The 22,527-nt window shown below is 42.9% G+C and overlaps 1 protein-coding gene across 5 annotated transcripts in view; it reads right to left on the reverse strand.

Moving 5' to 3' along the window:
* Positions 1-188: 188 nt before the first annotated feature.
* The window catches only part of akap11 (A kinase (PRKA) anchor protein 11), a 35,147-nt gene continuing 12,808 nt past the window's right edge, over positions 189-22,527 (reverse strand). For 3 of the 5 annotated variants that reach the window (XM_052081725.1, XM_052081726.1, XM_052081723.1), the window contains exons 7-12: positions 17,799-21,882; positions 16,242-16,370; positions 10,551-10,637; positions 7,916-7,962; positions 6,005-6,204; positions 189-3,792 (exon numbers count right to left, since the gene is read on the reverse strand). In XM_052081725.1, coding sequence (XP_051937685.1) covers positions 3,607-3,792; positions 6,005-6,204; positions 7,916-7,962; positions 10,551-10,637; positions 16,242-16,370; positions 17,799-21,882 — 4,733 coding nt within the window. In that variant the 3' untranslated portion in view covers positions 189-3,606. The remainder of the gene's footprint in view (positions 3,793-6,004; positions 6,205-7,915; positions 7,963-10,550; positions 10,638-16,241; positions 16,371-17,798; positions 21,883-22,527) is intronic. The other 2 variants (XM_052081724.1, XM_052081727.1) reach the window with 2 other exon arrangements.

The raw sequence follows: 22,527 nt of genomic DNA on the forward strand, positions 1-22,527 counted from the left end.
AGCTTTAGCTGGCAAGCCCAGACTTCCCTCTCCCCAGCCCTTCCCGTAAGGTGTGCACGCGCTTGTGGCCATCCGCTCGGTGAAATGTTGTGTCACCCTGGCCACCACGCTGAAAAAATTCTGGCTATCCCCCTACATGCGCTTGTATTCATTTTTTTAGTTCCTTAAATGAGGAAAAGGAGCCAAAAGGGGTTACCACGTAAACGCTTTATTGCCACACAGAGCTTTTTTTTCTGAAATAAAGTACTGATGTCAAGCTTACAAATGTGCATTCACTATTCAGCAATGTCACGTAGAGAATACTTCGCTGCACATGTGTGTATATATATACACACGTATTATATATTATATGCCTTTATTTGGTAGAACTTTACAAGTAAGCAGGAACAGATACAGAGTGTGAGTGGGGGCTGGTGTGTGTGTGTGTGTCTGTGGAGGGGGGGGGGGGTTGAAAGCAATACTGGAATACAACAGCAGTGGCCATTTTACAAAATTTTGCAGGTGCACATCCAGCGTCCAACAAGCACAAAAACAAGCTGGAATGTGAAGGGAATGTCTTTGTTCACACATAGTCTCTTTTCACAATTTTTTACATACCTTTTAACTCAGTCTCACTGCAAGGTTCATTTGTAATACACACCCTCTTCATCGTGAGCAACAACTTTTTTTTCTTTCCATAGTGCACCTTTTGACATATTTGTTGATTAAACAAACGTGAGACAGATGGACAGACAGACCATTTTGGGCAGCAGCCTATAGTGTTGAAGCAGGAACAGATGGCATGGCGCTTTCAGAACAAAATCTTGAGCCATGCAGGTGAAGACGAAACGAGAGATGCAAAGCCAGGCTTTTATCAATTACAACACACGTTTACAGAAGCATGTCTTCGCTGTCGGGGAGAAGTCTCTTGTGTACAAATTTGGGACAATTTTATGTTTTTTTTCCCCACACTGCCATACTATTCATCAATCCCTTCTTCAGCCTATAATATTTTTAAAATGTAAAATTCACCAATAATTGATGAATTTTAAAATATATATCTATATATTTCTTGAAAAGTAACGGTTTAGGAGATGAATCCACCCAACAGCGATGCATTGGTTAAAAGATTTTGGACTTTCTAAAGTTTCGCGCCATTAGAATTGCACGGTGGGCCGTTATCAAATCCTCGAAGGCGGGGGGTGGGGGGTGTTGGGGTGTTATAAGGCCCACGACGTAGCTCATTAAAACCGCATCCAAGTGGTTCCGCTGTGCCTGCGCACACAGATGCAACCCATCAGGGAAGTTGTGGTCATCCATCTGTGGCCTGACATCCATTCATCGTGAGTGTGCGGTTAAACAATGCACGTTATCTGCGTCAATAAAACTTCTGCAATTGGGACACACGGATGACCAACACTGGTGATGACTGGCGTTAACGAGAGGCCAGTTTGGCAACATTACAGCCATCAACATTGGCATATTTCCACTTAGCGCCTTGAAAAAAATACTTTTGTAATATCGACGTACCTAGTCAACGTAATTCACAGTCGGGATGGGCATGATAAATAACACTTTTTAATTGATCCTGAGAATTCAGTAATGTGTGTGGAATTGTGTTTGGAAGCAAATGAAGCTCGACATCTCAACTCATTTGATGTATCAGGAAGTCTAAAGGGCCACCTCGAGTCTCACCCCGTTTAACCTTCGGAATTGCCTGTTGCAGTTTAAAGTCTCAATGAGTTTGCCATTGAAAGAAATATTGGCGAATGTCTCAGGTCTCAACTTGATTGCCTTCAAAAGAAGTTTTTGTTCGCCATCAACAGAAACCTGCAAAGGTTTACAGACTAAAGCCTGAATGACCCATCGAAAGAACTCTTGATTGCAGTCTAAAAATGAGTGTGTTTGCTATCTAAATCTAAGCGAGTTTGTAATCCAAAAGAAATCTTGACTGGCATCCGAGGCTTATTAACATGTTTGCCTTGTAAAGAAGCCTCAATTGCTGCTTAAAGAAGTTCCAGCGACAGTGCCGTTTATAGTCTGGGCAAGTTTACTGTCTTGAATCTCAACATGTTTTGCGGTTAATGAAATCCTGCTACATTGTTTGCGGTCAACAGAAATCGCAACAAATTTGCTTTCTAATGAAGTCTCAATGTGTCCGCTTGATGTCAATCTCTCAGTGTGTAAAGAAAGTTGAAGTAAACTACAGTCAAAAGCCTTGCCATCTCAAGACGTCGGAACGAGTCAAAACCATGAAGAAGCTCACCGCTGGGATAAGCTCGAGCACGTCCCTCGTGAAGATGGGAGGTCAACGATGAGTCAGCAAGTTTACTCGCTTCCTAGTCAACTGGTTTGCCGTAATAACGAGAAAAAGAAAAAAAAATCCCTTGCAGTGTATCGTATTTTTTTTTCATCTAAAAGAACCTTGACTGACATCTAATGACTCGATTGCCGTTAATGGCCTCAGAGAGTTTGGATCGGGAACTAAAAAAAAGTCTCGATTAGTTTGCTGTCTGAAGACGTTTAAGCGAGTACTATCTTAAGAATTGAATCGTTTGCTGTCTAAAGAAATCTCTTTTGCCATCTCGTCTCAACTTCAAAGGAGATTGTCCAATGTAAATAATCAATGAACGGAGGGATGCCCATCGCTAATCCAACTGCCATTATTTCCCTTCCAATTCAAAGTAATAGTTGCAAGGCAAGCCACCATTCTAAGATGAAGTAGGAACACTATATTGGCGGGCAAAAACAATTACGAGTTATCATTCTGTTGCCACAAATGTGATCACATTGACAAATGAGAGCATGTTTTCTCTTGCAGCTGTCCGCTCAAAACAACACAGAAATTGGGGTAGGGAGAGGCTAAACTTAATAGGGCAATTTTCCACTTTAGGAGGTAGCATTGGAGTCGTAAGTGAGCCATGACCAACCGCGTGTTAAGGGGTTTCCACACTGATGGAATCAACATGTAATGTTTACTAACCCACTTTTCCAGCACTGTTGTGTTGAAAGGAGATGCTTCTACTATATGAAAGGCAGAGTGGTAGATCGACTCTGAGGCATTTTTTGCAGTATTTCTGTGTGAAAGAGGCTACGGATAAACCTTTAAAACAAAGGGAAGGGTGTTTGCATTTTTTTGAAATGTTGCTTGAATGAGAGTGGAGAAAGTAACAATTGAATACTTCAGGGAGAGAAATACTTTTTTCGAGGCGGCTTCTATTCTGATAATGTAAGGGTGTGTGTGGTGTTCCTCTCGTTTGTGTGTGTTCCTCTCACATGTGGAAACACCAATGTCGCCAAGGTGAGCTGTGAATGTGATGACCTCATGGGCTTGGCAGCCATGGGGATCCCCAAACAAAAACACACACACACGCACGCACGCACACACACTCACGCTTTCTCTCAGTTGCAAATCGCCATGCCAGGAACAAATGAGATGGGTTCGCTCTCCTTCCTTTTTAGGAAAGTGAGGTGTGAGGCGGTCTGTTAAATCAACATGTGCAAGATTACTGGAACAATCAAACAGTGGCGAAATAATACATTATACAAGGCCTTCAATCAGCTGACGGCGCCCTCTGGAGGAACATGGCTGCGGTACCGCTTTGCTCAAGGGGGGCATCAAGGGGCTTAGGCGTGCTCCAGCAGCCGCTTGAAAAGGGGGACGCGGTAAGATTCTCTCCCCGACTGAGGCGTCTCCTCCCTGGGCTTAGGCTGAGCGTGCGTCTGGCTCTCTTCACAGTAGCGTAACAAGAAGTGCAGCAGGTCTCCCACCCTCCACTTCCTCTCGCGCAGTCTTTGGACCACGGCTGGCAGCTGAAACCACAGCAACAATTTGACTTCACTAAGATTGAAACACTTTGATTATCAGATTGAACGGAATGAAATCAGTGAGACTCCAGTCTACTTGGTCGCAGCCATTTCACTTTCATTTTTGATATAATATTGTCAAAGACGGGCAATCTCGAGGCAGATCACCTTTCATATGATAATCAAGCAAAAATTAACGTTTCACAATATTATGGAAACAACAAGTGTGTTTCACTTGTATTAGAGAATAAACAACATCCCCAAATGAATTGTCAATCGATTACTTGATAAAAAGATCAATGTCTCTAAAACTGGAGCCACAAAAAAGATGCCGACAAATCAAGGGGTGGTACCTCCGTATTAGACACAAGTAAAGACAAAGAATGATCTTGGGGACGGGGGGGGGCATATACTCGGGGATGTGTTATATGCAGCATTTTACAGCATATATGTTTTTTCTTAATAATACATTTTTTGACTGGTGGGACTAGTACAAAAAATATGGTTTGATAATATTCAATGAACTGCATGCATCGCCATTTTCTTCTCAATCAAAGCTAGATGGAAGATGAAACATACAAACTGCGATCAAGGCTTTAACTGGGCAGACACATTTACTTTGCATTTCATTTTAAGGCACTGTCCCATGAAAAGCATACTGCACATCTCCAAATTTTGCGAGGGTTTATCCGGAAAAACAAAAAACAAGACACTATTTTCGTGCTTGGATTTTTTTTTAATGTTGTGTGTAGATAAGTATGGAAAAACCTAATCCAAAAATTGAACGTAGTACACATTACAAAAGGAATGAACTCGAATGGTCGCGTAATTTTAAACAACTAATTGACATGTCCAAGATGGTTCAGCCTTGCTTGAATAAATGATGAATAAATGGAATAGATGAAAAATAAATGTTTGTTGCTGTCACAGATGACCTAAGATGCCAACATAGGACGACTCTTGTCAAAATTTAATTCAACTTACTTCAACATAGTTCCTTGGCACCAAGACGGCCATCCCCGAGAAAAACTTTTTGAGTGAATAATGCTGGATAGGTTCCCACGAAAAGGAAAAACAAATCAACCTGTAAATCATATGAATCTAAAGGAGATTTTGGTCTCTTTATAAATACACTAGCTAAACCCCGGTGGAATGAAAAAATACGTCGTAGACAAGACAGCTATTGTTTGTCGAAAAATATGTATTTGGACAGATAAGAGAGAAAAACATACAGATGGCAGAAAAAACGCATCCGTCCGACCTCGAGCGTCGTGTCTACTGTACTAACCTAGCTGTTGTCTCAGCTAGGCTTACTTAGCTGGTGTCGTAGATCAAAGCTCTTTACAGGGTTCCCACTCTTCCACTTGCTTTTTATTTATGGACCTTTTAAGAACTTTTGAGGGCATTTTTAAGGACTTTTTCCCCACTCAGCAGGGGATTCACGGTGGATATAATGCCCGCTCAGCATAATGCGGGCTGAACACAAAGCTACATATCACTGAGCTGGTGTTCAAATCATTGCTGCCAAAGGAGGGGCACATATTTATTTTTAGGGGCAATTAGCCTACTCTTTATTTGACATACTGTATGTCAAATTTTCATTTTCCTACCTGTATTACAGGTGGGAAATTCACAAATAAAGTAGACCAAGAAAAATTTAAATTTAGATAATATAAAACGCCAATATCTTTTTGAATAAAAAAAAAATAAGGATTTTTATTGATTTTAGAAGCTTTCCCTGAAAATTAAGGACAATTAAGAACATAATTTTACAGCTTCTTTTTTTTTATTATGACCTTTAAAGACCCGTGGAACCCTGCTTTGATGTGTAATGCCCATTGCATCAGCGCTGATTGGTTGAAGCCAAAAGATGTGCCCGTGCGTACATGTCGGCGTTGATGCAATCACAGCAGAGAGCAGAGGACTATTGACTGCTGAGTCGCGCTTCGCAACAAATCCACAAAGGCGGAACTGCGACTGAGGGTTCATCATTTAAAATGCCTGCATGATAGTTACAAGAATGCGGCTCCTTGAGCCTGAGGAAGTGGGTGTATTATTTTTGCCATGCTGTTTCTTGACAGCTTGCATCTCCATAACCCTGATGCTCTTCTAAGAACATATCTTAAAAGAACATTCAGGCAACAACAGCTGCTTTACTTGGAGAGGTCGAAGGACGTGAAAGCTGAGTGTTTTGACAACCGAAATGCATCTTTATTACCTGCTGGAGCTCATTGTCGGGACTCAGTTGGATCAGGGGAGCGCCGGCGATGGAGGCTGCCGCCCACTGCAGTAAGCTCCTCAACTGGGGATCGAGCGTCAGGTGTTGAGAGCTCCATCTGATGTCACGGAGGTCCGAGTTTTGGATGATCAACAGAGTCCTGGAGGCCTGGACATGTGTTGCATCCACACACAGAGTTCCTACAGCACGGCAACACATCATTAGTGTTGTTCACACGGCACACATTTGCATCGGTGCTGCACCGATGTATTTTGTTGTGACATATCTTACACCGGTGCAAATTTTGTGGAGCGTTCACACTTAAAAAGCTGCTGACTAAAGAGAAGCGTGTTTAGCCTTGTGCAGCCCCACTTGCGTTCACACGGCAGAGTCTGCAGCCGTGCAATACGATATTGTTAATACGGAATTAAAACAAAGAGCTGTCGTGTTGGTTCTTTTTAAAACATAAGCTTCATTAATTTGTTTAACTCAAGCAACTACAGGCACATCCTTCTCCTTCTCAGTCTCCATGCCTTCTGCTCGAGAGGCGTTTAATGACCGCCGCCGAAAACGTAAATCAACGATGACTTCAATGACACTCAGAAAAACAAACATAATGAGCCAAACAGAAAATCAAGAGAGGAAATCACAAAATAAATTCTATGGGAGGGTTATGAACACACAACAGAGGAACAAACTACACAAACAACTCCGAGACAATGCAGTCTCCTACAAAAGGAAAGATGAGAGAAGTACAACAGAGCATGAAAGCAACACATTCTACCCGTATGTAATCAACTCTTCTCATGCATATCGAGTCTACCCCTGTAGCGTTCACAAATATCATTTAATATCGGTGCTGCCCCGCAAACGAGCATTTACTCCCGAGTAAATTTTAAAACCACCTCTTTCAGCAGGGTTAAATTAGCTCCGGTTTAAGCTGTTTTCAGGGGCTAACTTTGTACGTGTGAACATTCTACAGGGGCAGCCCTGGTGCTGCACCGGAGTAAAAGTTGCTGTGTTGAACACCTCTAACGTTTCAAACTAAAGAAAGAGAAATGCAACAACAAGGCACGAAAGGTGTCGAGCATGTCACAGTCTATTAAAATGCTCTTCATCGCTAAAGGTCCTGTCTCATGGTGTACGATCATCTTCAATACTGAAGAGGGAACCCGTTTAAAACAAGCGGTGTGACTTGACCTTTTTTTTTTTTTAAATCAATATCCCCGTTTATATGCATTGGTAAGTAGTGCTCAACAGAGTGTATGTAGGCTCAGCATTTAAATGTCAATTTGAGAGACAGGGATGATTGGAGGAAATATTTTTTTCCCCACTCACCAACCGTAGGAATTTATTGCTTCTAAAATCAAACCACTTTTTAATACACTCAAATGTGGGAAATCATTGAGAGCTTTGAGGTTTTCAGCAAAAATCAAATGACTTCACAGCACGTAACAATGTTCTTGGAGACATTTTAAATGTGACGCGACGTTAGTGGGAGGACGTTTTCCTCTTTCTAATGTAGGTTCTACATGGGTCTTGATTCTAACAGTGAATTGGGCCTGTCAGAAGAATAGACAGACTCCATCAATTTGTGGGGGCACACGGAGGTTGTAATAATGCGGGAGTGTCAGGGGAGCGAGCGTAGACGATGAATGAACGTCAGTGTGGCTGACTCGTACTACGGGGGTGGTAAAATCCCCTGTGACAGGATGACGCACTCAGACACCATGGCGGGCTGGCGTGCGCAGCCGAGCTCGGAGTCAATGGGGATGCCAATGACTGGCGAGAAGAGACTAGACTCAAAGTAGAAGGACATTGCCCAATCATTTATCTGTGCCGCTTTAATGTTACAATGACTAATAGTGACACGAATGAGCTGAATGAAAAAGGGAGTTGAAGAAATCTTACCACTGGATTCCTCTTTGACCTCTGTTTCTTTGTCGTCTGTATGATCACTGTCGGATAAGTCACAGGGGAGAAATGAGATTACAAATCGGTTGGAATCAAGAGTTGTCTTTCTGACTGGAATAACGTTCCTGTTTTAATTCCGTGATGGTCATGATTAAGACAAAATCGTTGATTTCTCAATTTCCGATAACCCTCGAACCACAGATTATGTCAGAGAAAGATATGTTCAACCTGGTTGTGAGTCAACCGCTTAACTTGTCGGGTGGATTTTAAGTGTCACCGAGTGTCGTAAGTTGGGATCTGTAATGCGTGAAACTGAATTTCTGGCGGGGCAGAAAGCGGGTCGAATACAAAAGTCATCTTGCATATTTTAGACACAGTTACGATGACAGCGTAGCTTTTTCTATGACTGTACCTCCACAGTTATTACTTTATTGTCCAAAAGGACATTTTCTCAGCGCTGCCCTGGGGTCATAACTCCAATTTCCAAACTCTGACGTTTTACGTCACCGTGCTTGCGCCGATACGACTACATTTCCCAAACTGAGCTTTTTTTTCCTAACAAACACCTGTGCAAAGTTATGACTTTGCACAGGTTTACCAAACTCCGAGCCTTCTTACTACGCGACTAAGCCTGTGCAAAATGTAGAGACACAGGTTTTACCGCATGCATATTTGTATCTATGGTTTTTGGCACAGATCAAGGCAAATACAAAAGAGACATTTGATTGTCATCTGTTTCTAGCATGGTTTTTTTTTTTGCCTTAAAATTATTCAGAGTTGACAGTCAACAACAGTTTAGTACATGGACTAAAGACACTCAAACAGCAATGATCCAAAAACACAGTGTGATGAAGTCACATCTTACAGTTGGTCCCAACAGCAATCGGAATGTTAAGCTTTGACTCTCAAGCAAATTGCAGCGCAAGCATTTTAAAATCGCACAGTAGCATCTTCAACCCAAGTGTTCAGGTGGCTGAAAGTCAAAGCTAATGCACTGCGGCATGTTGAAAATTCCCAAAAGACACCACTGAGCTCAAATTCAAGCACAAAAGTACCAAAAAGAACAGCCGTGAATTGGGTTCCATTGTTGGGATACGACTGCAGTTGCTACAACTACCCGACTGGTTTCAGTTACAAGAAGCAAATAAAATAACATCTGGATTGAGTTTGAAGGGAAAGACATCAGGCTACAGCATAACGTCGGAAATTGCAGGGGAAAAAAATTAGAAAAGACGTGTGATGGCCACGATGTGCGATTTGTAAAAAGAGAATCGAGTAGCAAGACTTCCTTGGGTGAGAATGCCGCTGCAATCAAACTGTCAGTGAGTCTGTCAATAGTTTAAGAGATCGGGTTGCGTCAAGGCAAAGGCATTGGATTCCAATTGAGATGCGACCACGAAGCCACTATCAAACGTGACGCAAGAAATCAAACTGGATCAGAGGCGTATTTCGGCTCTATGAAAAGAAAGATTTTCAGTCGGAAAACGTTTAACATTCGACACACACTAATAATGTCCGGTTTTCTTGACAATTATCTTACACATTACAGCATCTGCTGCTGCATCGTTTGCGCACACGGAAACAGGACAATGCCTAGCTTCGGGGAGTTCTATTTGAAAGCTCATAATTCCCGGTTCTGCTGTCACATCATCATTTTGCAGAACTCTGTGTTAAAAGTGCTAAACAAGCTACTTTAACTGAACGCTAACAGACAAATGGGATCAAACTATGGTAATCACAAAGCTACGACAAAAACACCCTGATCTTGTGGCGAGTTGACTCTCAGCCTAATACCTCAAGCCAAAGGGTGTGAGGGGCTGATGAGTATTAAAAATAGCGCACGCTAAACCAAAAAGGGAAACACCCAAAAGCTATTTTGGTGTTGTCTACAAACATCATCAAAACACCGAGTGAGGGATTCCCTTTTTAAAAGAATAATGCTGAGCTGCAAACTTTGTCAAATCTATGGCAAAGGGCACCGAGGCTGTTCAAGTATCTGTGGGTGACTCGCTCTATTTTTCCGTTAGTTTCTCACTGGTCTGCATCTGGTCTGTGATGAAACAACAGAAAAATATTTTGCTAACATTCTCCCCAATACAGTTAACCACTTTCTTGTTGATGTAGCCTGCAGGCAAAAACACGACGCTGTTTTTTATGATCCCATAGCAGCAATGACATGAATAGACAAGCGGCAGCAACTAAAAATACTGTAAATAGCTTACTGTACTCCCGACCAGAAGAGCAGGCGGGCATTAAACAAGCCTCGCAAACATGATCAAACATGACCTCAAGAGAGCTAGTCACACCAGACATCCCAAGAATCTTGCGGAACTGCAACAGTTTGGAATGGTTCAAAATTCATCTGGATTACGTTTGGTCATGTTTACTGCAGACAAAGCAGAGTAAATGACTCATTAAATCTTATTTCCACTCAATTGTTCCACCGTATCCCGTGAATGTTTACAAAAATATATATGAACACATCTTATTATGCAAAATGTTTAAGAAATTTCAAAGGGGTCACATTCTTCTTCCTTCCACTGTAAATATCGCAGTAGTACCATATCGGCAAGTCACTTTGCAATACTCATTCCGTTTTGGCAGGCATTTCTCAATCGCGTTGGTTACTGACCTTCCCGAAGGCGAGGATGACATGTGTTCCTCCAAGAGCTCCCCTTCTAAGCCAAGACTGCTCCAGCTGCTGCTGTTCCCATTGCTGCTAGAGAGAGTAAGATCAGTGATGTACCACTGTCATCAAAACAACTCCAGTCTCAAAACGGGTTGTCTTGTCATCATTATTATAATCGGGATTATGTTAACTGCTTTCATGCTTATATACAGGTATGTATGTGTGCATGTATGCATGTGTACTTATGTGTAAATATGTTTTTGGCTGATACGATGCACATTGATATAAGGCCTAACGATTCCATACAAAGTGATACAGTTTATCGCTTTTTTTGGAACAATAAAATTGGATACAACAGCGAATTTTGATACTGTAACATTGGATGTTCTGTCAATAAACCTATACAAATTTAAAGGTATAGCTTTGAAGGTGATTTAATTTGGATAGAGCAAGTGGAAACGGAGGAACGGGATGAAACGGGGAAATGAAAACAAATACCTTGTTTGCCAATACGAGATTAAAATGTTCCCACACGGTGGAACCCTTTTTCTTTCGGGCTCCCCATCACAATAGCTTGACGGGAAGAATTGTGCTACAAAAGATTTGTATTTCTTTTGGCAGGGATGCATCAAATTGACAGAGGCACTTTCTTAAAAACATTGTTTGGCGGCTCACTGACAGGTAGAATACAGTAGCTCTATCGGTCATGTGAGTTTTCCCTAAAACGATATGCATACAGGCTTTAGTGCTATGAGCTTGACATATAAGATAAGATAAGATAAGATATCTGTTATTTGTCCCACATTGGGGAAATTTACAGTCTACAGCAGCAAGATTGGGTAGAAAGAAGAAAAGAAAAACAAAGTCTTCGCAGTCACAAAATGAATGTTACTGCTTCGATGTACACCGTTCAATTAAGTGCAATAAAAATATAGATAAAGGCACAAGATCTGTTAAAGAGATTACAGAGGACACCCGCTATTTGCGGAGAAGAGAAATTTCCGGGCCTGACTGCAAATAGCAAAAATCCAAGAATACCAATAATTAATCCCCATTATAATTACATTAAAAACATTTATTAACTCCCAAAAATTCTTAAGTGGGGATATACTGCCAATAAGTGTTTTCCATGTAAACCTGAGGTTGGTTCCCCACTATTAAAATAAATAAATTCCCTCTCTAGCTAGCTGTCTAGCTAGCTAATCTACAAATTGGAGAAACTGCAGGTGCCGAACCACATATACTTGGGGTCCACTGCACACTGAAAACTGTAGCATGAAACACTATCAGTAAAGGAAGAGCATTTAAATCCTTTTTTTGTCTCCATCTGATCCACTAGTGAAAGGAGACTCAATCTCTCTTCTTTCATATATAACCGCTTCAAGCAACAAGACGTATGAATAGTCATACAGTAATTGTATTATTTTCTATTTTCTATTATTTGTTCTGTTCTTTTATAGTGAATGTTTTCATGTTTGTGTCCCGTAAAGCGCTTTGTTACAGCTACAGCTCTTGTGAAAGCACAATATAAATAATGCTGTATTGTACTGTATCTGGTTCAATTAAACTATATATTTTATCTAGGTGGTTAGAGTGAGGACGTGGTGGGAACTTTTAGTTCATCACTATGGTCCAACACCCTTTGAGGATGAATTTCCCTTTAGTCGTTTCATCTGCTGTGGAAATGGTCGCACCAGGCTTTTAAAGGGAGTCTAATGAATGACACATGGTGGTGGACTTTGTTCCTGCAGAAACAGTGCCTGAAGAGACAAAAGCACTCCTTTAAGACACACCTTTAGAAAATATTATGATACATTAACTCAGCCTCCTCGGCAGTCAACACACTGTGCTCCTTTGGTATCTTGGGAAAGGATCTCATTGTCAGGTTTGCTTCCACAGAGATATACCCCAAATTTGACCAAAAAAAATTGGCAACTGGTGTGAGAACATGTCAAAGGACAGACACTGCAGATTGACCTGATCCCGAAATCTCTCTTTGGAATTTACGTTCGCTGCAGTTTTCCCCAATCTAAAACCACATTTCCTCTGAGCTACTTTAGTGCATTACAATGACAGCTATGATTGTTTTTAGATCTTATGGACCACGTATGTTCCAATAGAATTGAATCATTTAGCTGAAAGAAGAGGGAATGGCATGGCAAAGGCCGAGTAAATCTCCTAACTATATCTTTAAAAAAAAAAAAAAAAGAGTATCACTTTTATTACCTAGCTTATCCACGGGTGGGCAATTATTTTTCCGGGGGGGCCAAATGAGAAGCAGAAAATATTGTGGAGTGCCGGGCCAAAAGTTAGAAATAGAAATACAAAATAAAGTAGATAGCACAATGTCTTTGTATGCTAGAAATAATGTAACATTCGCTTCCACCATCACACTCAGCCCCGGTTCTCCTCAAGGATGTATACTGAGCCCCCTGTTGTTCACCCTCTACACATTTGACTGCTCTCCGACTCTTATTAGCTGTCCAGTTTGCGGAAAGTTTTTAACAAGAATCAAACCATTTTAGGAAATGTTCATTTACTTGAGCCACAAGCAATTCACTCTGAGCATGGAAATTGCCAGAATCGGACTGAGTAAGAATCGTTTTTTTCAAAGTCTCGTAGATTTGAGTCTTTCCGACTCCAGGCGTCTCCTGATTGTTTCGTTCTTTGTTACCCACTTCGTTTAATCAGATACAGATCACTTTCCCTTCCATGGTCATTAATCTCTCCCTCTTTCTTCGTCTTCCCCTTCCTCCCTGTGCTCTGCAACATGAGGTAACTGCGCCACCTGGTATTGAAATACATTATTATACATTACAAGTCCAAACGAAATGTATGCAATCAAACCGTAATTGTGCACCAATCTTCGACGGGCTGGATTAAAAAGACCAACGGCCCGGAGTTTGCTCGCCCCTGATATATACTGTAAACAAGTTAGATAACATCCATCCATCTTCTACCGCTTATCCGGGGTCGGGTCGCGGGGGCAGCAGCTTTAGCAGGAAAGCTCAGACTTCCCTCTCTCTAGCTACTTCTTCCAGCTCTCCCCGGGCGATCCCGAGGCGTTCCCAGGCCAGCTGGGTGACAGTCTCTCCAGCGTGTCCTGGGTCATCCTCGGGGTCTCCTCTCGGTGGGACATGCCCGGAACACCTCACCAGGGAGGCGTTCAGGAGGCATGCTAATCAGATGCCCAAGCCACCTCATCTGCCTCCTCTCGATGTGGAGGAGAAGCGGCTCGACTCCGAGTCACTCCCGTATGACCGAGCTTCTCACCTTATCTCTAAGGGAGAGCCCGGACACCCTGCGGAGAAATCTCATTTCGGCCGCTTGTATCCGGGATCTCGTTCTTTCGGTCACGATCCATAGCTCGTGACCATAGATGAGGGTTAGAACGTAGATCGACAGGTAAATTGAGAGCTTTGCCCTTTGGCTCAGCTCCTTCTTCACCACGACAGACCGATACAACGTCCGCATCACAGCAGATGCTGCACCGATCCGCCTGTCGATCTCTTGCTCCCTTCTGCCCTCATTCGTGAACAAGACCTCAAGATACTTAAACTCCTCCACTTGGGGTAAGATCTCCTCCCCGACCTGGAGGGGGCACTCCACCCTTTCCCGACTGAGGACCATGCCTTCAGATTTGGAGGTGCTGATTTTTATCCCAACCGCTTCACACTCTGCTGCGAAACGCTGCAGTGCGAGTTGGAGAGCCCTGCTTGAAGGAGCCAACAGTACCACATCATCTGCAAAAAGCAGAGATGCAATACTCAGGCCACCATAACGGACCCCCTCAACGCTTCGGCTGCGCCTAGAAATTCTGTCCATAAAGGTTATGAAAAATGAAGTAGACCAAGCAGACACCAATGCAAAGTCCAATTATGTGAAAGCATAACAGACAATGACTTGCATGCCAAGAAAGGACACGCTTAACAAGCTGAAAATCAAAATGTAATGATGAATGAAAATGAGAATCAAAATGAAAGGGCACTTTGATTATCTCCTCTTTCATCTATAACTGCTTCAAACAACAAAATGCATGCAGAAAGATTGGTTAAGATTGCATGACAGTCTATGTCTTATGTGTTGTGTTGCACTATTTGTCATTTTATGTTAACTGTTCTGTTGATGGCGGCGCGGGTACCCGCAGTTGCTCCTCTCTCTCCTGTGGTTGAGAGGAAAGAAATGTCATCTGTGCTGTATGATGCACATAGAGCACATTTAACAATAAAGTTGACTTGAATGAAATGCGTGTTCAGGGCCGTTCATACGGCACACATTTGCTCCAGCGCTGCACCGATATATTTTGTTGCGATATATTTTGCACCGCAGCAAATTGTGTGGAGCGTTCACACGTACAAAGCCGCTGAGCGGGGCAGCTCCGACACAGTGTCGGGGCTGCCCCACTTGCGTTCACACGGCAGTTTCTGCAGCGGAGCAAAACGACAGAAAACAAACGAGCTGTCGTGTTGGTTCTTTTTAAAACGTACTGTATATACACAACTCAAGCGACTACTGGACCGGCACGTCCTTCTCCTTCTCGGTTTCCGTGCCTTCTGCTCGAGAGTGACCGCCCAAGAAAACGTAAATGAACGATGACTTCAATGACACTCAGAAAAGCAAACACTAATGCGCCAAACAGAAAATCAAGAGAGGAAATCACAAAATAAATTCTATGAGGGGCGGGGGGTTGTGAACAAACAACAAAGGAACAAACAACTCTGAGACAGTCCAGTCTCCTACAAAAGGAAAGATGTTACTAGCCAAGTCTTTATGTCATTATGAAACAAACACATTACGGAAGTCCTCCAGAGCACAAAAGCAACGCATTCTCGCCATACGTACTCTTCACAAGCATTTGCTCTGGAGCAAATTTAACCCAGTTGCGTTCACACGTGCAAATTTACACCGGTGCTGCTTCGCAAACGAGCATTTGCACCGGAGCAAATTTGGTCCGGTATAAGCTCTTTTCGGTATGAGCTCTTTTCCGGGGCTACGCCAGAGCTAATTTGCACATGTGAACGCTCTACTGGGGCAGCCCCGGCGCAGCACCGGACCAAATCTTGCCGTGTGAACAGCCCTTTTGTCTTCAAAGGGTGAGTAGTTTCATTGAGTGTTTAACTCTGTGTTAAAGTTGCTTGAGTTACAATGCAACTAAAATCTTGAAAATGCTACTTGTATAATTAAGGAAGATGGTAAGATGGTGGCATTTTGAGCCTGCAACACATGTACTTACTTTCCTATGGTGGGAGAATTTAGTTTTGAAGGTCGACCAGCGTTACAGAACTGATCATATTCAACTGGATTTTCAGCAATATGGTTTTAAATTTAAATAAAAGGGATGGGACAGTACTTGGTTAAACCGAGTACTACTTGGTACACTTTGCGTGGTGCAATATTCATCTACTGACCGTGGTCTTGTCATTGATGCTGCGTGTGCACTTTCAGCCACTTCAGGTGGAACTGTAACCGACTTCAGAGGGCAGTTTAGGGTCGCGGGAATACGTTAAAATTACATGAAAATGCGAAGAAGCAACGGCTTCATTCAAACCTCCGGTGTGGATGAAATTTGGATTCACCATTTAATACCACAATAAGGGAGTGAAAACTCGACAGACATTTGACTGTCCGCCACCACACAAGTAAAAGTCCTACTCTGGAGAATCTGACACGTAATACATCATTCAGGATTTATACCTGTCACTGAGATGAAAGAAGCTGCTGTTGTCATCCTCGAAGCTAAGGTTGGACCAGCTGCCCACACTGTCGTCCCCGACACTCAAATGCTGGGACACAGTAGACTCGGTGGTTTCCCTGCCTTGAGAGCTACAAGCAAATTATTACAAAATTAGAAGGCATCAAAACATAAATAAGATATTAAGTTTGCAACGTATGTGCTTAGTAATGATGCACGTTTTTAAAATGTGGAGTTCAGGGTAGTTAAGAGCAGTAAGAAATATCCTTTAATCAATTTTCTTATCGTCACGAGGGTGGTGGACATGCTGGAGCCTATCCCAGCTGTCTCAGTGGCTGGGGTACACTCTGAACTGGTTGCCAGGTAATCGCAGAGCACGCATAGACGAAGAACCATTCACACTCACCCTCACACTGAAGGACAATTAAATTTAGAGTGTTCCATTAACCTGTCATGCATGTTTTTGGAATGCGAGAGGAAATCATGTGCTTGGACCGCGGAATTTTTGTTTTTGTTTTTAATGAGCTCTGGAAAATGTATCATGGGAGCAAAGGTGCTTGACGATAGCAACATGACAAAACTTTACGGTTCTATAATCCTCAATACCAAATCAATTCACGCCCCCCGCCCCCCCAAAAAATACTAAAATGCAAGACTTATTCAACTGTTCTCACAAATGTTCAAAAATGGTAAATGGTACTCCAATTAATTAGCCAAGAAATCATTGAGCATGCTTATTTTACCATATTCATTATTGTATACTAATTTCTAGGTAACCACATTCTTTATTTTGTTAACTATTGGGCATTTACCAGTAGGCTGTTTTATAACTGAATTTAAATAGCCATAATTGATTTTTTTTTTACCTAGAGCAAATGTGTTATTTATTGTGGCTGAGATGAGTGTTCATGAGATAAATAATTAATAGATGTGGATGTTTTGGTGAAAAAAACCCCAAAACGAAACAATGAAAGCGACCCCACGTTGGCTCTTGTACCTGTTGTTCTTTATATTGTTGGTGGCCCACATTGTGATATGTTATCCCATTCACAGCACTGTTAATCCAGATTCGCTAATCATGAAAAATGGATTACGTGATCTTTGAAAGCAAAAAAAAAAAAAAAAAGGGATTTAAAACGACGGTACATTATTTTAAACAACTGGCCTCACGATAATTAGTTCTAAATCAGATTCCATTCAATTATATTGTGTGAATGTTTATATGGAAATAATGACATTCTACTGTTTTAGTCAAATATGAATATGTTTTGACCAGATTTTCTAAAAGCAATAAAAAAGGAATTCCCCAACTCCTACAGAATAAATATTTCTCTGAAATCCCCCAGACAATTTTTTAAATGCTTGATGTGCTCCACTCAGGTTAAAGTGGTCATTCCAACGACCCTTTGAATTTTGACATATTGTAATTTTGGGGAAATTTTGTCACAATGCTATTGCTAGGAAGTTGGAACCCTCATGAAATTAGGATTTCAGAAAGACCTACATACTAAGACGCAAGACATGCAAAACGTTTCTGATGATGTCAGTTTTGTTGGTACCTGACATTGGCCGCTTGGCAGACGTTAAGTGCAGAGTTCATGATCTCAGCAGTCAGACTCTCTGCGTAGCTGGCTCCATCATGGCCAATGCCACTGTCTGCGTTCAGGCTTGTGTTGCTCAACTCTCGTTTGGCGTTCTCCATTGCCATAGACACCATCTGCTCTGCAAATGCCGACCGGTGTTCCAGGTCAATATGGATTTTAGGAATATCCAGCCCATGAAGTTGCTCTGGCCTAGTTTGATACTCTGGACCGCACTTCCTCCTCTGCAATATAGACTGATGGTGATGCCGACTAAGTTTGGAGCAGTAGGGACACTCCAGAGCTTGACCGTAACGACACGTCTTCTGTCCCTGAGAGGGACCTGGTACAGTCTCTTCAGAGAGCCTTTGCGTCTGTGAGTGTCTGTCCTGGCTGAGAGTCTTTTGATGGTCTTGGGATGAATGCTCTACTGAAGCGAGACTCATCTTTAGAGTATCATCAACTATTTTTCTTGCGTAATGCTCAATGACCTGCATCATCCCACTGTTGTGGCCACCATCAAGCAAACTTCCCGTGCTGTGGTAACGTCTAGCCTTACTGTCCTTGGAAAGCAGAGGGCAGGAGAATGAGTTCCTAATGAGGTTCTCTGTGATGTTTTCAAGCTTAGATTTCTTATAAAGACAAGAGTCTGTTAGAGACTTTGGGAGGCGTACAGACGACAGACGAAGTGTTCGTGTGACATCACAAGTGATATTGTACGCTAAAGACTCTGCAAAATTAACCAGATCGACACAGTCCCTATGGCCCTCTTTTTCGCTGCAACAGCACTGTGTATCCTCACAGGAGGGACAAATCACTGATTCAACGATGTCCTTGGTTGGAGAAACATCATTACCCGATGCCTTCCATTCATCTGGTAATGACTTTGAGGGACGCAGGCGGGCACTGGAGGATCTCTGTTTAATCTTGCGACTCGCATGAGCCAAACCTTGTTTTATTGACCGGTAGGCCAGACGACTAGCATAATGATCGAGGACTAACTCCCGACTGCCTCCCTCCTTTTTAAGCACCCTAATGAGGTAACCGGCGTATTCATCTGTCACACTCTCACAGCTGGTATATGTCGAGGACAATCCTGAGCTGGAACTACTTGACATTGAGACAGGTGAGCGGAAAACAGAGGATTGGAGACTGTTCGAGCATTGTTCGTCCACCTTCCGGTCCCTGCTGTGATCTGTGCCAGTAAGAGAGTGATGGTGGTGGTGATGCAAACACTCCGAGTTTGAGCAGTCTATAGTTCTTTTTCGGGGAGAACCAAGATATGAGCACTGCTGGACAGAGCTCACCATTCTCTTTACGTCATTGATTACTTCCCCGGCCACCTCCCCTGCATAGACCCACAAGGTGTTTAAAGTTTGCTCTGAGAAATGAGCCACGCTGTCACGCCTTTTCTCATCTGGAGCGGCAAATTCACCAACTTCATCTCCGACTTCCAGATTGTCTATCTCTGTTGCCATTGAGACTATATGACAAGCCAACTGTTCAGCATAATGGAGAGCTTCCTTACTGGACAGCCTGCGAGATGACAACTGTCTCACGTCCTGATGGAGACCTGACTCGACCAATTTGTTGTTGCTACTTACACCGGGGTCCTCTGGCAATTCTTCCTCCTCTTCATCCTCATTACCATCTACCTCTTCGGAAAGAGATCTCATCAATTTTAACATAAACTCTGTCTTGTCTGCCTCTGGACTGTTTTTCGTTGGACCCGGGCCAGTTTCAGTGTGATAGTAGGGAGTTGGAGGAGGCGTGGCTGGGGAAAATTCTTTGGCCAACTTGCTTTTTAACTTCTTAGAAAACAGTTTTATTTGTTTTTCCTTGGATACTTCACTTGGTTGCTGGGGGGTAGACGGAGGAGGGCCAGGTGTTCGACCAGATTTTTGACCCGAGTTTGGAGTTGCGTCATCCCCTGGGTGAGACATCTTTTGACCACCCAAATCTGCATTTGGCACCTGCAGGGTGTCCCTTTGGCTCAGGACTGTCTTTGCAAGGAAACCAGCACAGTCATCAAAACTTCTTTTCATTTTAGAAGAGCTGACAAGCTCACAAGCTTCAGTCACTATCATGTCCACCATGTTACCAGAGAAGTTTGGGGATGGTGACTTTCCACAGGAGGGTGTTTGAGTTTCTTGGCTGTAAGTAGTGCTATCTGAGGAAAATACTTTTACTCTTTTAGGGCTCGACTGTGGGGCATCCGTGAGGCTGGAACCATGCTGGTCTTCCGGATCTTTTAGACAAGAGATAGCTTGGCCAGCTTGGGGCACAGGTATACAGCTGGCCATGCCTGACACCGTGAAGAGAGCTTCCTTCACTGTGCAGGGGGCACACTCTCCTGAGGTTCCTGGAACATCCATTGAGGCTGCATTGGAAAGCTGCCTGGCAGCAAATGTGGTGCAGGTGTGAGCATTCATATTCTCTGAAGTAACATAACAGATGTTGTCTGGAGAAACACTGATGGCTGCTTGGCTAGTAAAGGCAATTTCATTCTGTGAGAGTTCAATGAAAGCCTCCTGAATAACAGACTCGGACAAGTCTGAAGCATAGGAAGTAACCACCTCCTCTTCATCTTCGTGGCCCTGACCAAAAGACCAATCACTGGGGGTTAAAGGTGTCGACGGATGAGAGAATTGACACACCTCCATAATACCTTCGAATACCAGCTCTTCAGCTAAATCTGTTGCAAACTGTGTCACTGTGCGATGAAACATATGCTTCTTCACAGTCAAGAACTCTTTGAGTGCACCAGATACTGCTTCCCCAACCAGGAAGTTAGCTAACCCATTCACTGCTCGCTCCTTCAACACATAGGCCTGCCGCATGCCAATCTCATGGAAGGCCATCTGAAATACTGAGGAGGTGAGTCTCGCAGCTAGCTGACACAAAGTGGTTGTACAAGTGGACACGCCTTTTTGGAGGTCCCGGAAAGCACTGCCGAGGCTCATTTCTACAAGGTCTGATGCAAACCTCTGAATGCCATCTTTCAAAGACTGGGATGTCTTCTGTAGGTTAGCCACTGTTACAGTCTCCTGGATTTCTGACAGCTTCATCGTGTAGCCTGAGGGATTGGTGAATTCCTTGTGGCAAACACAACTAAGATTCTTGTTGTCATTAAGGTCTATAGCAGATTGGTAGCCACAGACAGATCCAAGAATTTCTTTGGAGAGATTGCTGGCAAAGTCTGAGTAGGTCTTATACAAACAGCAGAGATCTTGAGGTTTCCGTAATTCAGTGCTGCCGCTCCCTTCCTCGCTTCTCTTCCAGAAATATTCAAGCATCCCACTTGAATCCGCCAGGGGGCTGAAGGCAGAAGAGCTGACAGGACTGAAGAGTGGACCACCGTTGTCCTCAGAGGGACTCTGTACAGGCCGTGGGGAGTCAGGCATCTCAGTGTGAGCTCCATAGGGGGAGCCTGGTTTAAGAGGAGTAGGTTTTTTCACATTGGCTGGGAGAATTGGCTGATCAAAGCAGTGAGGATACATCCCCTTTGTTGAGCAGCCTTTAGAGACATATTTGGATGACGACTCACTAGTGCTAGATTCTGTGATTTTAGTCTGTGTGGTTGGAGCACTAACATTATCCAATGGAAGAGTGAGAGTGCCACTCTCTGAACTGAAGCCTTCCAGGTCATCAAATTGGTCAAAGCTATCAAAGAATTCACTAACTTCAGAGTCAGAGTCTTCCACCCTCTCTCTGGGACCTCCTGGCACCTGAGGGATGTCCAGTTTGGCCCGCATGCTCTTCTGGTAGTCCACCTCATCCAGGAAAATGATTGGGCTTGGGCTTGAGCAATCAGATTCTTCAGATTCACTGATTTGAACTGTTGGTGAAGACAGACGAGCTCCTGGACTACAGTAAGTCCACTGGGTTTCCATGCCTGAACACCTCTGCACTGTGACAGAATTCTCCGGGACCGGCTCGTGTTTGGCTGCATATTTCTTTGACAATGAACTTATTATAATGTGGGAACCTGATAGTTCCTTTCCTCTCCTGTGGGTAGGCACTGTTTGTGACGCCACATCATGTCTTTTGAAAGGCCGATAAGCTTCAGGAGTCCATAGCAGTCATAGAAAGAAGACACACACACACACACAAAGGTTAGATGAAATGATCCAATTTTAAAAGCCTCTCCAATATTTTACCAATGTTTCAATGTAAATTAATGAGATGAGTAATTGTTTTATTTCCTCAAATAGTGGAAAGTGCCATATTGACCACACCACACTACTGCCAATAGAACAGATGTAATATCTGTAAAGGTGAAGTTAATGGTGTGTCTATTGTATGCCGCGCGGGACATACCAGATTACAACAACATCATTACTACGTCAGTGGCATACATCGTTTACCTGTATGACACAGGTAACTTTGGTCTTGTTGGTGGAGAAATCTGGCAACTTTTTAAAAGTAAACTTTCCATTCATAAACTCTTATGTATCCGTTTTCGGTGTCTTGGGCTGCTGTGCCTGGCAAAACAAACATGCGTGGACCTATGCAGCGCGCTTGTTGTTTTGTTTCTGGTTTATTTATAGAGCAACGTAACATCCGCTGTGACGAGTGCCGCGTTAATCTTGCGAGAAAAAATTTAATCCCGTTAAAATTCATTTAAATTAATGCCAATAAAAATGCGCTAAACTGACAGCTCTGATATATACACACACACACACATATATATATACATATATACATA

The sequence above is a fragment of the Hippocampus zosterae genome, chromosome 12, assembly GCF_025434085.1.
Source record: "Hippocampus zosterae strain Florida chromosome 12, ASM2543408v3, whole genome shotgun sequence".
Lineage (NCBI taxonomy): Eukaryota > Metazoa > Chordata > Actinopteri > Syngnathiformes > Syngnathidae > Hippocampus > Hippocampus zosterae.